This window comes from Petaurus breviceps, unplaced genomic scaffold (genome assembly GCF_028583685.1).
Source record: "Petaurus breviceps papuanus isolate PSGF00001 unplaced genomic scaffold, PetGlider_PUasm1.0 90330, whole genome shotgun sequence".
NCBI lineage: Eukaryota > Metazoa > Chordata > Mammalia > Diprotodontia > Petauridae > Petaurus > Petaurus breviceps.
Genome location: NW_027187219.1, coordinates 1,399,910 through 1,414,964, shown reverse-complemented (window position 1 = coordinate 1,414,964; position 15,055 = coordinate 1,399,910). Strand labels below are relative to the sequence as shown.

At 42.8% G+C, this 15,055-nt stretch overlaps 1 protein-coding gene across 1 annotated transcript in view; it reads left to right on the top strand.

Moving 5' to 3' along the window:
• The window catches only part of PATL1 (PAT1 homolog 1, processing body mRNA decay factor), a 39,412-nt gene extending 25,808 nt beyond the window's left edge, over nt 1-13,604 (top strand). The window contains exons 11-19 of the mRNA XM_069108063.1: nt 1,705-1,828; nt 2,171-2,268; nt 2,688-2,747; nt 3,296-3,444; nt 4,244-4,403; nt 7,084-7,239; nt 11,026-11,117; nt 11,259-11,408; nt 11,848-13,604. Of these exons, the coding sequence (XP_068964164.1) occupies nt 1,705-1,828; nt 2,171-2,268; nt 2,688-2,747; nt 3,296-3,444; nt 4,244-4,403; nt 7,084-7,239; nt 11,026-11,117; nt 11,259-11,408; nt 11,848-11,869 (1,011 nt within the window). The 3' untranslated portion in view covers nt 11,870-13,604. The remainder of the gene's footprint in view (nt 1-1,704; nt 1,829-2,170; nt 2,269-2,687; nt 2,748-3,295; nt 3,445-4,243; nt 4,404-7,083; nt 7,240-11,025; nt 11,118-11,258; nt 11,409-11,847) is intronic.
• Nucleotides 13,605-15,055: the final 1,451 nt, after the last annotated feature.

Sequence of the window (15,055 nt, the reverse complement as noted above, 5' to 3'; positions counted from 1 at the left end):
ACTAGACCCTTTAATGTCCTCAAGCTTTTATGCTATATCTCTTCTACTTTTTAAAGTCAAACTCCTAGGAACAAACCTTCCTTTCATCTCTCTGGCTTCCAGTTTCATCTTCACAGTTATCAGTGATCTCCTAATTGTCCCATTTCATGGCCTTTTCTCTGTGTTCATCTTCTAGATCTCTGTGTGGTATTTGACATTGTTGACCACCTTGTCTTCTCTCTTCTCTGTGTTTTCATGGCATAGTTTTTTCTTGGTCTTCGTTTTACCTGTCTGGCCTCTCCTTCAACCTGTAGCCCTCCCTGTCTTTGTTCTGGGCCTTCTTCTTTCTCTGCATTCTCACTTTGTGACCTCATAAGTTCCCATGGATTTCATTATCATATTTATGAAGGTGACTTCCAGATTTATACTTCCAGCCCTGCTCTCTCCTAAAGATCATTCATCTTCCACTACTTATTGGCCCTTTCAGATGGGACAGCTCCTCACACTCATCCTCTGAAAGAGAACTCATCTTTTCCCCCAAACCTTCCCTTTTCTCTATTTCTGTCAAGGGCATCGTGGGCCAGTTGTGTGTATCCAGGTTTGAAACTTTGAGGAGTTATCATGATTCCTCACTCTCCTTTAACCTACACATGTAGTCAGTTGCCAGCTCTTGTCATTTCTGCAGTGGGACTCACTGCTTCCAGTCTCTCACCACTCTGATCTGGCTTGCATATAGCTACCAAAGTAATTTTCCTAAAGGACAGATTTGAGATGGTGCTTCTCAGTCAGGGCAGCCAGTGGCGCCGTGGATAGAGAGCTGGGCCTGAAGTCAGGAAAGACTCATCTTCCTGAGTTCAAACGCAGCCTCAAATACTTACTAGCTGCGGGACCCTATTTGCCTCAGTTCCCTCATCTACAAAATGAACTAGAAGAGGAAATGGTAAACCACTCTAGTGTCTTTGCCAGTTAAATCCCCATTGAGGTCACAAAGAGTTGGACACAGCTGCAAAACAGCTAAACAGCAACTTCTCCATAGAGTTCAGGGGCTCTCTTTTACCTCTGGATTCAAATATGAACTTAGCCATTTGATTTAAAGCCTCTCACAACATAGCCTCAGCCTGCCTTTCTCACTGTTATCTGTGACCCCTCTTCCTGCCCTCTGTGGTTCAGACTGGCCTCATCATCTCTGTGTTCTCCACTGCCTGCTCCCGGGAATGTTCCCCTCCTTCACCTCTGCCTCTTAGAGTCCTTTGTTTCCTTCAGAGCCATCTTCTGCATGAAGCCTCTTCGGATCTCCTCTATTTGCTAGGACACGCCCTCCTCCATTGCTGTTGCCCCAGTAGAATAGATGCTCTTGGAGACCACTGGTTTACTTTTGTCTTTTGTTTCCCACGTCCTTAGTGCAGCGTCTGGTTCATAGTAGTGTTTGCTCATGTTTGTTGATGGATTGGATCAGTCACAAAGTAGATTTTTAGAGTTTAAACAAAACCTGGAATATCATAAAGCTAAGCACTCTAGTATCCTGTTACTCTAAATTATTAATACTAGGACATGGCATGTGTCAATTGATACAAAAATTGTATTGTAATTTTACTTGAAAATAAATTTTTCATCGTATATTTTCTTTACCTTATAGATTAAAAAAAATATTCTTTTGTCAGTTGACAACCTAAATTCTGGGCGTTTTGGTATTAAAGATAATTTAAAATCCTTTCTATTCTCTAGAACTACTTTGAGAAACTGGAGAAACTCTCAGCAGCTGAGGAAGTGCATGGAGATGGCCCTAAGAAAGAACGCACCAAGCTGATCACTCCCCAAGTGGCAAAGCTGGAGCATGCCTACAAGCCAGGTGCGTGAGGGCCTTGTCACCCCATTCATCTCTCATAGCAGAGGCTGTGTTGGAGGTGGGGCGGGGCAGATGAGGCTGGTGTGATGCCTGTGGTAAACAGGGGGGCTGAACCTTAAGGCAGCGAGCACATTTCCCATGATCCCTTCAAATAAAGAGGGAAATAGTTTCAGCTATTATTCCACTCTATGTTGAAGTTTGCTTAAGAGATTATTGGAAAACGTACTACTCAGAGTTTGGACATAAAGGATTATTTTTGCCTCATGGTTTGATGAGAGAAGAGTGTATTCTTTAAAAGCTGTCTGCCAACCTTGTTGTGATTTTTTTTTAATTTTGTTTTTGCAGTGCAATTTGAGGGCTCTTTGGGAAAGCTTACTGTCTCTAGTGTGAACAATCCCCGGAAAATGATCGATGCTGTGGTAACATCCCGGAGTGAAGATGATGTAAGTGTTAGCAGAATTGTCTGCTTACCGGGATCTGGATTATCACCTTTTCTTTTTTGTGTCCCTCTCAGTGCCTCAGAGCAGGGGAGGTGAAGGACAGGGTTGTTATCTGTCTGACATCTGTCTGGTTCTTGAAAGCACACCACTATCTCTTTGCTTCCCTATCCCACCCTGGTCTCTGTCTCTCCATAGAATGTTCCTAAGTAAGTTTTGTGTCCTTTGTTATCGCCACTTGGGCGCTGTCGGCTCAGTTGTGTCTCTTTCCTTTCTCTGATATTGTCTGCCGTGGCTTTTTCGCTTTGAGCATAGCTTACCCAGCCCTGCCTGCCTGCCACACTGCCTGCAGGTAGATATGCAGCATGTGCTTTGGGACAGGTATGATAAAAGACACGGCACTGAGGCGTCTTGTCTTTTCTTAGGAGACCAAAGACAAACAAGTTCGGGACAAGAGACGAAAGACTCTCGTTACAATTGAGAAAGTAAGTTCTACTGGTTACGCCTACGTTCAGCCGCCAGTGGGAAATGGCCACACGCGCACGCGCACTAGTAATCACACATGCACATGTACGTCTTCAGTATATGTTTATGTAGAGACACACATGCATAATGTGGGAAAGTTTACATTGGTTGGAGTTATGAGAAAGGTTTGATAAATGGCATATAGTCTGTGCTTCAGTCAGTTAACAAACACTTCCTCCTTGTTGCTTGCCAGACTTCTCTAAAACATGGTGGTTTGAGGTTTTTAAGTACAATTCCAGAGTTTCTGTTTTAAAACCTAGGCAAAGTATAGACCTATTTTTGCTGCTTTTAGCCATCTGGAGAAAAGCTCAGTAGGAAGGAAGTGGGACAGTACAATGTTGAGGGAAGTTCCAAGTTAGTTCTAGATGTAGCAGAGATCTGTAGTCTACCTGCGTATCCGTAAAGGGAAGTTCTACTCAGTTTTTTACCTAATATCTCTCGTGGCTGAAAAGGGGCAGGGCTGACGACATGTTGCCCTAACACACAGGCCTCTGATTGTCCCTCTTAGACATACAGTCTGCTCCTGGATGTGGAGGATTATGAAAGGCGCTATCTCCTAAGCTTAGAAGAGGAGCGGCAGGCACTGATGGAGGAGAGAAAGCAGAAGATATGTGGCATGTACGACAACCTGAGGGGAAAGTTGCCTGGGCAAGAGAGGTGAGAGCTGCTGTCTAGGAGAGCCCGAGATGAGTAGAGTCTTTGCATCTTAGCTTCAAGGAGATTATCCATCGTCTGTCTATGCACACAGCACTTTTAGAACGGTTGTCTCTCCCAAATCAGGGCGTACATTTAGCTCTGGTGGGCAAACCCTCCACCCCTTGCAGTAAGCCTTTTCCAAAATTGGACTGACAGAAGCATTTTTATTGTAGCGAAGCAGAAATAAAGAAGGACGAGAAATCGGACACAGCAGGAGTGTCCTTTGGCCTGTCTGATAACTCAAGAAAAGACATTTTTTTTCCTGCCGCCCCCTTCAGGTTCAGGAATCATCTAGTGGCAGAACCTCACTGATGAGCCAATTAGTCAGATCGGACCTGAATAGTCTGGCCCCGTATGAAGTGAGCTGCTTCCCTGGTTTTTCAGTTAGGATTTTTCCTGAAAAAGTATACATACAAATATACGCTGTAAGGAATAAGGGCATGAAGTTTGTCCCTGGATCCTTTGACAAAGAAAAGAAATGAGATGGTTCAGCACATCGGCCAACAGCATTTCATGCCTAGAAAGTTGTTTTTCATCCTTTCTTTGGGGGTTGATTTTGACCATGCTTATGGTAAAAGAGTCACAGTAAAGTAACCTCATATGGGATGTCCCGTTGGCAGTATTTAAATGGAACGAATTAAGCGCTCCCTGCTGTTAGTAGAGTTTTCTGAGCCGGTCTCTGACCTGGGAATAACCAGACACAAAGTGTTAGCAGTCAAGTGGATTTTCATTTAATTTGAGATTCCTGCTTCCTTTACAGGCCAAGTGATGACCCCTTTATACAAATCATGTGTATCCGTAAAGGGAAGAGAATGGTTGCCCGTATTCTGCCTTTCTTGTCCAGAGAGCAAGCTGCTGACGTCCTCTTGGCAACAGCCAGGAACTTGCCCTTTCTGATCAAGAAGGATGCCCAAGATGAGGTAAATACCCCAGGAGAGACACCTGGCCTGTAGACCTTCATAGTTCATAACAGTTCTGGACTTTCACCTTTCCTTTTCTTTAAGGAAAGAGAACTTGTCAAGAAAGTGTGTTCTGGTCATTAAAGCTTAAGACTTGTATGTTTGAACCCTGAGTTTTTAATTGCTCAGAAGGTAAAGAACAGGCTACGTGAACAAGAAGGAAGAAGCTGGTGCATTGCTGTAGATTTGCAGTTGGTTCTGTCCCATTTGGCATCTTCTTCATGATGTGCTTAGGGTGTGGCTTATATCTTCCTGTGGATTATTCTCAGTAAGCATTTATTAAATGCCAAGCACTGGGAATAGAGGTACAAAGACTAACACATCCCACTTGCAAGAAGCTTACATTCTAATCTGGGAGGAAAAAAGCATGTATGTAAATATCTAGCTGTGACCCAGCATCAGTGAAAATGAATCATAATAAAATAATGTCCCTGAAGCCCAGGCTATTTGTAAAACACTTTTTAAATGATCTAGGTAATGTTTGAATTCTTGTGCAGGATTGCTGATCGTCTCATACAGAATTAGACGTGGGCTCAGGAAATTCAAAACTGGATAAAGTTCAGTCGTACAAGTGATATTTAAACAAAAGTAAGATTCCTAAATACAAGATGGAGGAAATATGGGATGAGCACCACAACAGCAGAAAGGAACTCAGGACTTATGGCAGGCTTTCAGTCTTAGTAATCTGATGCTGCTAGTTGGAAAGACCCTTGGGGCCCAGAGTAGAGAAATGTAGGGTGCTCGATTGGAAAAAGGCCTTAGAGATCCCTTTGCTAAAGTCTTACTTTACAGTTAGGTAAGGGCCCTAGAGACCAAGTAATATGTTAAAATATTATATTAAGAATAAGGGAAGAAATGAAAAGGGACCAGAAAAAAGTACAAAAAATGATTTCAAGGAATAGAAAATATGTATAAGAGGAGAGATTATATTTGAGGTTTCTTAACATGGTGAAAACACTGAAAAAAAAAACACTTTAATCTCTTAAAGTATGTAAAATTGTTATGAGAAAAACACTGACCAGTTATTTCCTTAAAGGATTAAGTAGAAATAAATGGCTTTGAGGAGGGAAATTAGTAAACTTGTAATTTTGCCGTCTCATTTCACTGGATGGATACCCTTGAAAATAGGATAGATAATTATAATAGTATGAATTCTTATCTTGCAAAGAGAGAAGTGAGAGGTGGGACAAATGAACTCTTAAGATTCCCTTCTTATTTTCTAACTTTTTATTTTTGGAACTTGGTGCCTCAGTTGTGTAGTCTTAGGCCAAAGGTCTGTGTACTTGTTATACGGATGTGTGTGTGTATATGTATGTATGTATACATGTGTGTTTATGTATGTATGTGCATGTGTGTACACACGTGTGTGTACATATATATTAAAATATGTTTCTAGTTGGTTCAATTGCAATCCTGCGTATTTTGCACATTTTCAGATGTTATTGTGAAAAGGGGTCTAATTGACTTTACCAGCCTTTTACCTAAGGGGAGTTTAGGACCCCCAGAAGGCTGAGAAACCTTTGTCTCCGCAGTGAACAAATGGTTGAATTCTTGTTTGATTGAGCAATGAATTTGCTCTGTGAAGGAAGACAGGTTACTTTCTTTTTGCATCAGTTTCTCCATGATACCATTTACCCCACAGAATGATTAAAAGGATAAATGAGATAATAATAGATATGAAAACACTTTAAAAAGTTAAAAGTAGGGGTGGCTAGGTGGCGCAGTGAGTAAAGTGCCGGCTCCAGAGTCAGGAGGACCTGAGTTCGGTTCCGGCCTCAGACACTTAAAACACACACACAAAAAAAACTAACCATGTAACCTTGGGCAAGTTACTTAACCCCAGTTTCCCTCCAAAAGGCAAAAAAAAAAAAAAGTTGAAAGTACTCTACAAAGCAATCTGGAAGTACACAGCAAAAATTACAAAAAGATTTTACCCTTTGACTCGATAATTCATTGTTGAGAAGGGTCCCTAACAAAAGTAGCTATTCAGGGATTTTTCAGAGCATCATTATACATAATTGCAAGGGAAAAGGCTGGAAGCACCCTAAATGTTCCAGAAGCAGAGGAATGATTAAATAAATTCTGTTACATTAATGTATTGAAATCTTCTAATGTAAGTACAATAGAAGAGGGATGTAGAGAAATCTAGAAAGGCCTTTGTGAAATAATGCAAAGTGAAAAACATGATGAAAAGTGAATGAGATTTAATGGGGAAAGAATCCTTATTGGGAACATAAAGTGAAATACTGAAAAAAAATGTTATATTTTAAGCAATAAAATTAATTGCTAAATGGTTTGCATCAATGTGCTTAATGTTAAGTTTCCAATAAGACATTGAACATTTTCAATAGTCTCTAAGTTCAGGATAATTCTCTTTATTGTGTTTTCATAAAAGGATTTTTGAGGATCTTTGAGGGGTGTGAAATTGCTAATAAAATGGACTCAAAGAAGGCGAGGTGCTTTAAGGCCCATTTGGAGGGTTACATCAATTTTAGCTCCCAAATCCCTTACCGTGATTTCTCCCCTTTTATTAAATCTTGTTTCATTCAGTGTACTGCGCAGTGTAATGCCCTTCTCTTCCCTACTTTAGCTGGAGGGAATATGCAGTGCTAATGTCTGATGCATTGTCTTTCTTCCTTAGGTTTTACCTTGCTTATTGAACCCCTTTTCCCTTCTCCTGTATCATCTTCCATCAATGACTGTCACCAGCCTTCTGCAACAGCTAATGAACCTACCTCAGAGTGCAGCTGCACCAGCACCCGCCAACCCACACCTCACTGCTGTGCTCCAGAACAAGGTGCTCTTGGGCCCCCAGGCTTCTGACCTGCATACGTACTGCATTCTCAGCCTGAGCTGGGAGATGTGCACACAGGCAGCAGGGCTTGGCACAAGATCCCAGGGGAGCTGTTGCATGCTTCCTGTATGTTGCGATCGCAGTTAAAAATCCTGACCTTTGGATAGACTGGGTTGAAATAGTAGTATCTAATCCTACTCATTCTATTCCTCCCTAGTGTTAGAATGGTCCACGCAATTAAAGGAACTGTGTGTCTGTTAATTCACATTCTTTTCTAAATACTGAGAGTGATAAGGACATTTTAAAGGCCACAAAATTTGGTTCTAAATTAGTTTAAGTATGTTTAATCTATACCATCTGTTCCCTTAGTTACTTTGGAAGAACATAGAAAATAGCAAATCCCAAAAGTCTTAATACAGTTTTAAGTTATTAAAGCTTAAAGACTTTGAGGATACCCTGTGTCAAAATATCAAATAAAAAAAAAATATCAAAAAAGTCTAATTCTGGGTCAGACAAAAAAATCCAGCCAGCCCAGTGCTCTAGCTTTGATAGCACCACCAAAGAGCATTTTGTGGAAAGATGTGGCTCCCGTTTCTGATGTCATATTCAGAAGGATGGAGATGTATATTCCAAACCATCCCTAGCTTCCTGTTCTGACTTATTTACCTGTAAATTAACCTAAGTCCTTCTAGAATCTGTTTATATTTTCAGCTTTAACTTTTCTAAGGATAAAAAATTCCCTGCCTAATTTATTGATAGAGTTTCTTCCTCCTATTTTTGATACCCCAGGATTTGGTAACTAGGTCTTGGTTTATACTTTCATTAGATTTTGTGATTTGTAGTAGCGATGATTATACCTCCTCTTAGTGTATATATGTACTTTAAGTTTACTTTTTGAAAGTCTATCCTCATAGAAGCTTACCTTCATTACCTTAATAATTTAGCTGCTTTACTGGGCCTTCCTCACTTCTCACATGAAGTCAGCCTCATTGACAAGCCTTAACTTTTTTTCTCCTTTTTTTGTCTATACCTGTTTTGTGACTTCCCTTTCATTATACAATGGGTATAAGTTATTAGGAAGCAGATTTCAGTTCAGTGGAAGTCAGAACTTCCCAATAATTAAAGTCATCCTGCACGATTTCTCTGTCTTTGGAGATGTCCATACTGGCCAGTTGACACTTTATCATGTCATAGGAATGTTGTAGAGGATCATAGGTGCATTTTATATGGGAGCTATGTTCATTTATTTCTCAAGACTCTTTCCCAACTTGAATTTGTTTCCATCACAATGAAGAACAGTAAGCTCATTCACACAGTATGTATACTTAGGCAAATCTCTTCTGTTGCCAGAAGGATGCTAGTCATGCCAACCTGAAGTAAGGAGGTTCTTTATGTGTTGACCCCTATTTACTTTTGGATTTTCATCTTTTAGTGTAGAAATAGTGAAGGGGCAGGAAATGCTAGTCTGTGACTACTTGCAGTCTCCACATGATGGACAGCCCGACATTCCTGCCGTCTAGCTCCTTCGCTCCTTAATGGAGCTGGAAGTCACATAGCCTTGCTGACTAGGTAGATTAAATTCACGTTATCCAGCTTCAACAATGCCCTGTCTGAAGCAAGGCAATCCATTGATTCTTCTCTAGTTGATTCCCTATCTTACCTCAAAAGCTTTTCCAAACTTCCTCCTCCCTAGTCTCTCTCAGCTAAGGATCTTGCCTCCTGTTTTACTAAGAAAATTGAAGTCATTCAATGGGAGTCCCTTCTTCACCTTCTCTTCTTGTCAAAACCCCTTGACACTGTCCCCTACTCTTTCTACCTTTCCCCCAATAGCCAACACTCAAGTCCCATTTCAGCCATCCTCTTCTCTTTAATCTTTAATCTCTTCCTAGCTCCTGGATCCTTTCCGTGATGTCCAAGTATTCCCTGTCCTTAAAAAGCTTTCACTAGGGGGCCGCTAGGTGGCGCAGTGAGTAAAGCACTGGCCCTGGGGTCAGGAGGACCAGAGTTCAGTCCAGCCTCAGACACTTAACACCCACACAAAAAAACTAGCCGTGTAACCTTGGGCAAGTTAGTCAACCCCAGTTGCCCTTCAAACTTCAAATGGCCAAAAAAAAAAAAAAAAGCTTTCACTAGACCTTACCATCCCTTCAGGGGCAGCTAGGTGGCTCAGTGGATAAAGCATTGGCCCTGGAGTCAGGAAGATCTGAGTTCAAATGCAACATCAGACACTTCCTAACCTGTGTTTGCCTTAATCCATCAGAGAAGGGCATGGCAAATGACTCCAGTATCCTTGCCAAGAAAACCCCACGGACAGTACGGGGTCCTGAAGAGTTGGTCATCAACACTCATCCTTTAAGCTACAATGTCATATCCATACCTTTGACCTTTTCAGCCAAACACTTAGAAAAAGTTGAATCTGGTCCCTGCCTCTGCCTCCTCTCCTCAACAACTGACACCCTAACTTCTGATCTTATCACCTGACTGAAACTCCTCTCTCCAAAGTAACCAGCTCTGTCTCACCTGCCAAATAGGATTCCTCACTCATGATTCAGATATGAGCCCCTATTCTTCCTGCCCTCTCTGCTGCCTTTAACACTCTCAAGCAACTCTCTTCTCTCTGAGCTATTGTGACACTGCTTTGTGCTGGTTCTCTTTTTCTGTCTAACAGCTCCTTCTCCTTTGCTGCTTCAGATGAAGTCCAAGTCCATCCCCTCATGACTGTCTCTGTCACTCATCCCATCCCCCCCCCTCTCCCTTTGCTCCCACAGGGACCTTGCCAGCTCACATGAGTTTCACTTAGGATCACTCTTAGATCTCCTTATCCTGTCCCAGTCTCTGCCTTCCGAATCATCATACTACCATTTTGCTATTGGACATATCAAATGGGATGGCCTGGAGAAGACATCTCAAGCTCAGCATGCCCAAAACAACTACCAGTTATCTCCCTGCCACAAACCACCCATCTGCCACATTTCCTGTTTCTGCTGAAGGCACCATCATCCTGCCAGTCTCCCAGGTTCATAGCCAGTCCCTATCTAGTCAGTTGCCAAATCTTTCCATTTCTCCATTTACATCGCTCCCAAGCTCTTCTCTCACCTCACACAGCTGCTGCCTTTGTTAAGGCTCTCTCACTTCTCATCTAGATTATTGCAATAACTTCCTGATTTGTCTCCCTGCCCAAAGCTCTTCCTACTCCAGTAATCCTCAACATTGCTCCTAAGTTAATTTTTTTAAAGCTCAGATCTGGCTGTCTCACCGTCTGGTAAATACATTCTAGTGACTCCTGGTTGCCTCCAGGATAAAAGAGAAATCCCTCCATTTAGCTTTTAAAGCCCTTCACAGTCTGCCTCAATCTTTCTTACAAATCACTCCCCCTCCCATACCCTGTGAGCCAGTCAAAGGGAATGTTTTTGTTTCCATCTCCCCTCTCCATATCCTAGCGCAGGCTGTCCCCCACCCTCCTCATCTGTGCTTCAAAGAGTCTCCTGCAAAGACAAAGCTCAAGCACCATCTTTTCTACAAATCTTTTGCCAGGTTCCACCACTGCTGCTGCCCCCTTTCCCCCATCCCGATTGCTTTGTATTAGGGTATATTCAGTCTCTTGATGTTTATTTTGCATAGACTTAGATATGGCTGTGGTTTTCTCCCCTGGCCAACTGTCAGCTACCTGTGAGGAAGGATTGTTTCCCTCTCTCTCCTTGTATCCCCAGCACGTTGTACAATGTCTGGCACCTAGTAGCTTTGCTTGCTTAACTGGCTAACAGATTGATGCCTTCTCTCTGTGTACAGTTTGGCCTGTCATTGCTCTACCTGGTCCTGAGCCGAGGAGAAGAGCTGCAGAGTTCAGAGCCATCTCCGGAGTTAATGCAGGACAACCAGTGGTGAGTCTGGCCAGTGTCCTCTCTTTCCAGGCAGGCTCTGGGAGGGCAGGGGCTGTGTCATTTCAGTGGGGCACTTAAGAAATCCTGACTGAGGGCTTCCTTTCTTTTTCTCACATCATTTCTTCGGCTTTTCTCTGTCAGGACAGAGTTGATGTTCATTGCCACGAGAGAACTCCTGCGGATTCCCCAGGCCACCCTGGCTAAGCCCGTCTCCACCCCTGCAAACCTGGCATCCCTCTTTTCCCGATATGTTGACCGACAGAAGCTGAACCTGCTTGAGACAAAATTGCAGTAAGTGAAGCTGGTGCTAAATCTTGTATCCGGGAGCAGGTTCGAGGCAAGGTAGAAAAGAAGGGGCCAAAATTGAGGAGGAAAGAAAAGACAAAGAGAGGGATGTTGAATTAAGGACAAAGACAGAGAGAAAAGGGGCTCTAGGGGACGTGGGGCACTTGGCATGAGAATTTTGATGCAGCAAGGTAGCCCCGTAGAAAAAGCACTGGGCCTGCAGTCAGGAACGCCTGAGGGACACCAGCTGTGTGACGTTGGGCAGATCTCGTCACCTCTGTGGCTTGTTTGTTCAACTTTACAATGGAGAGAGCAGCTACTTCACAGGCTTGGGGTGAGGATCAGATGACTCTATAAGCACTTAGAACGGTGCCCGGCACTTAACAAGCGTCTGACAGACGGCTTCTGCTTGGGTTGGTTTTCCCAACATTCTCTTTCTCCTTAGGTTGGTTCAGGGGATCCGGTAGACAAGCTTGGGAGGCACCTGTGTCTCCAGGTGGCCACATCTGCACTGCTGCCATCACCAATGGAGTGGTTTCCAGTGGGGGAGGGAAGGTGGCTCCTTCCCCAAAGCGAAGCCTTGTGGGATTATTTCTCATCGATAACTGGTATTTGGAGACAGCCCCGATCTCCTGCCTCCTCCTCTCCGCTCGGGAAACTTGGCTGGCTAGACTTTTTGCTGGTTTCTACTCCTCACTACTAGGTCACAATTCTGCATGCCCTGCCCTGCCCCCAATTCTTTTTAATTTCACTGGGGTTTTTTTTGGCTACAGAGTCACAGATGTAATCTCTTTAATCTGATGTTTCCCCATCATTCATGCTGAGAGTAAATTATAGCCCACCAAAAATATTCTTCCCCCTACCCTGTTTGATGCTTTCCAGTTCCTTGCCCCTTTTTAACAAGACTCTAGGAGGGGACATTAGATAGAAATCTTGTTACTTGTGTTGTCTGCAGAGTTCCAAAGGAGTGATGTGATGGCTTGGGGGGGAAAAAAACCTTTCATTGGGCTACTGACCAGCTCTTTCTAACTAACAGCCAGCTGGAACGTGGGGAATGTGTCTGTCAGCTCCATCCCCAAATCTAACTTGCTGATTGCCCTTCGTGCTAGCTTATACAAATAGGGGTATCTATCCCTGAGATAAATCATTGAACAATGCCCAGTCTCATTAGGTGCCCAACTCTGCTCAGAAATCCTCATTGTCTTCTCATTGCTCCTTATGCTTCTGTTTTCATCTCTTTGCTGTGGAAACAGTACATGCATTAGTTCTTTTTATCCTCACTGAAACCATAAGAAATGAGTTCATGCTTTCTGTCCCCTTCTTTGAGAGACTGCACAGGATGACTGATTCTCTCCTGTAGTCTGCATTAGCAGCGTAGGAACTTAACTGCACATCTTTGCACACTTACCTACCCTGTCTTCCTGGGAATGCTTTAGAAAGCTCTCCTGTGGCTCTCCTCTAACCCTTTTTCATTTGGTTCTTAATGGGTAGAGGCCTCCGACTGTAACCATGGATTCTGAGTTTGACTTGGTCCTCCCTTCTCTCCCCACCCTCACCCCCCACCTCCCACCATAAGTAGAGCTGCTGTCCCTGCTCCGTTTCACTCAAGTCCCATTTCCCAGATAACTGTGGGGCCTGGGTTTGAAGCCCAGCTGGAACAGCCCCTTGCATTGCCCCATTTTAATTTCCTTAAAAAAATTAACCAAGGGGCCTGGGTTTTATCCCCAGCAGGCATAGCCCCCGGGACAATTTAATCTGATGAATTTTCATAATCATTCTATACTGTTTCCTGCTGTTGGCACCTTTTGGAATGTGGTGGAGAGGAGAGGTTCTTTTATTTAAGATGAACATTTTGCACATATATGTCTTGTACAACCAGTAAAATCCTCCGTTAAATGAGCAGCCTCTCTCCCATCACTCTTGGTTCACCATCTCTTCCCCTTATCCAGCTCCAGCTTCTTTCCCAACCACTCCTTCCCCCACTCACATCCAGTTTTTCTCCTGACCATCACTTAGTGAAAATTTCTACCTATTTGCCTTCTCTTCCCCGCCCCCCCAGCTGATCAAGTGGACATTTCATTCTTTTTTCCTTCCTGTGCTTTTACTTTTTTTGTTTGGTTCTGATTAATGAAAATAAAAGTTTCTAAATTTACATTTTTATAGGGTATTGTAAATAAAAACAAATTGTATACTTGAGAATTACTCACGAGTTTGTTTCTAAATGTGGATTTCTAAGGTGTCATCACGTTTAGTCATTCTAGCAACCATCTTGAAAGGGGTAGTGAATGGAAACATCTGATCATGGTAACAGCATTCATATGGTGCCTACTGTGTGTCAGGCACTGCACCGAGTGCTTCACAGATATTACTTCATCTAACCCTCATAACGACCTTGGGAGAAGGGTGTTACTGTCTCCACTTTACTGTTGGGGAAACTGAAGCAAACAGGTTAAGTGGCTTTCCCAAGATCATAGAGCTTCTGAGGCTGCATTCGAATTCAGGTCTTCCTGGCTGGAGGCCCACCATTTTTTCTGCTGTACCACCTGTGTCTCCCCTCTTTGCTCAATATGAAGGGAGAAAAATAAGTAAGTTGTGTAAATAACTTTGAGAGGCAAGTGTGATGGCTTGAGAGCCAGCCTCGGAGTCAAGGAGACCTGAGACCATGTCCCACATCAGTATGTGCCATCTTATGTGGCCCTGAACAGGTGGTAGAAACTTTCAGTGGCCCAGTACACAAATCACAGGGCCAGATTCCCATCCCTTCCTCCCAAAATATGGATTATTTCTTTAAAATCTGGATATCTTAGAATGCCATTGCACAAAATAGAATCCCGGCTCTAAACAGAACTTCAAATCAATTTTATCTATCCTTTTTTGTCTCTAGGAAAATATCAATAACTCATTTTTAAAAGTTCTCTAGAAAAAGTCAGTGTTACCTATTGGAGGATTTAGCGGCTCTTGTTTTCAATAAATGTGCCCAAACCTTTTACTTCAGTTCCCTTATAGCAACTCCCTAAAAGAGATGGAGGAAAGCTGCTTGTCTTCCATTAAGGCTAATAAATACACTCAGCTCTTTTACTATTTTCTGATCCACATCCTACATCTGATTACTACCAATTTTATATGTAGTACAAAGAAACCTAAGTTTGAATTCTGGCCTTGTTGCTGACAATCTCTGGGACCACGAGCAAGTTGCAGGTATGGTAGACTTAAAGAGCACTAAATTTAGAGTCCCAAGACCTGAGTTCAAATCTAACCTTTACTCCCTAACTGGGAGGAACCCGAGTCAATCACTTTATTTCTTTAAGCCTCAGTTTCCTTATCTATAAAATGAAGAAGAACCTGCAGGTCTTTCTAGCCCTCAAGTCTGGCTCTGTGACTAGACCCTTGCCAACACCTAACTTAAGGAAACATTAAGAATCAATTATGTTTAAGAAACTATAGCAACTGAATACCCATGCATATAGAGGAATGAAGGATAGCAGCAGTCTTCACATTCTCCCTTAGTGTCTAGCTAAGGCTTAGTGATAGGCATTTAGGGTCGACAGTTACAAAGTCTGAAGCTCCAAAGAACATCGCTCCATTTGGACAGCCCTTAGAGGTTTCTTGATCCTTTTTAACTACCACTGCTCGGAATCCAGCTCTGGACGTCA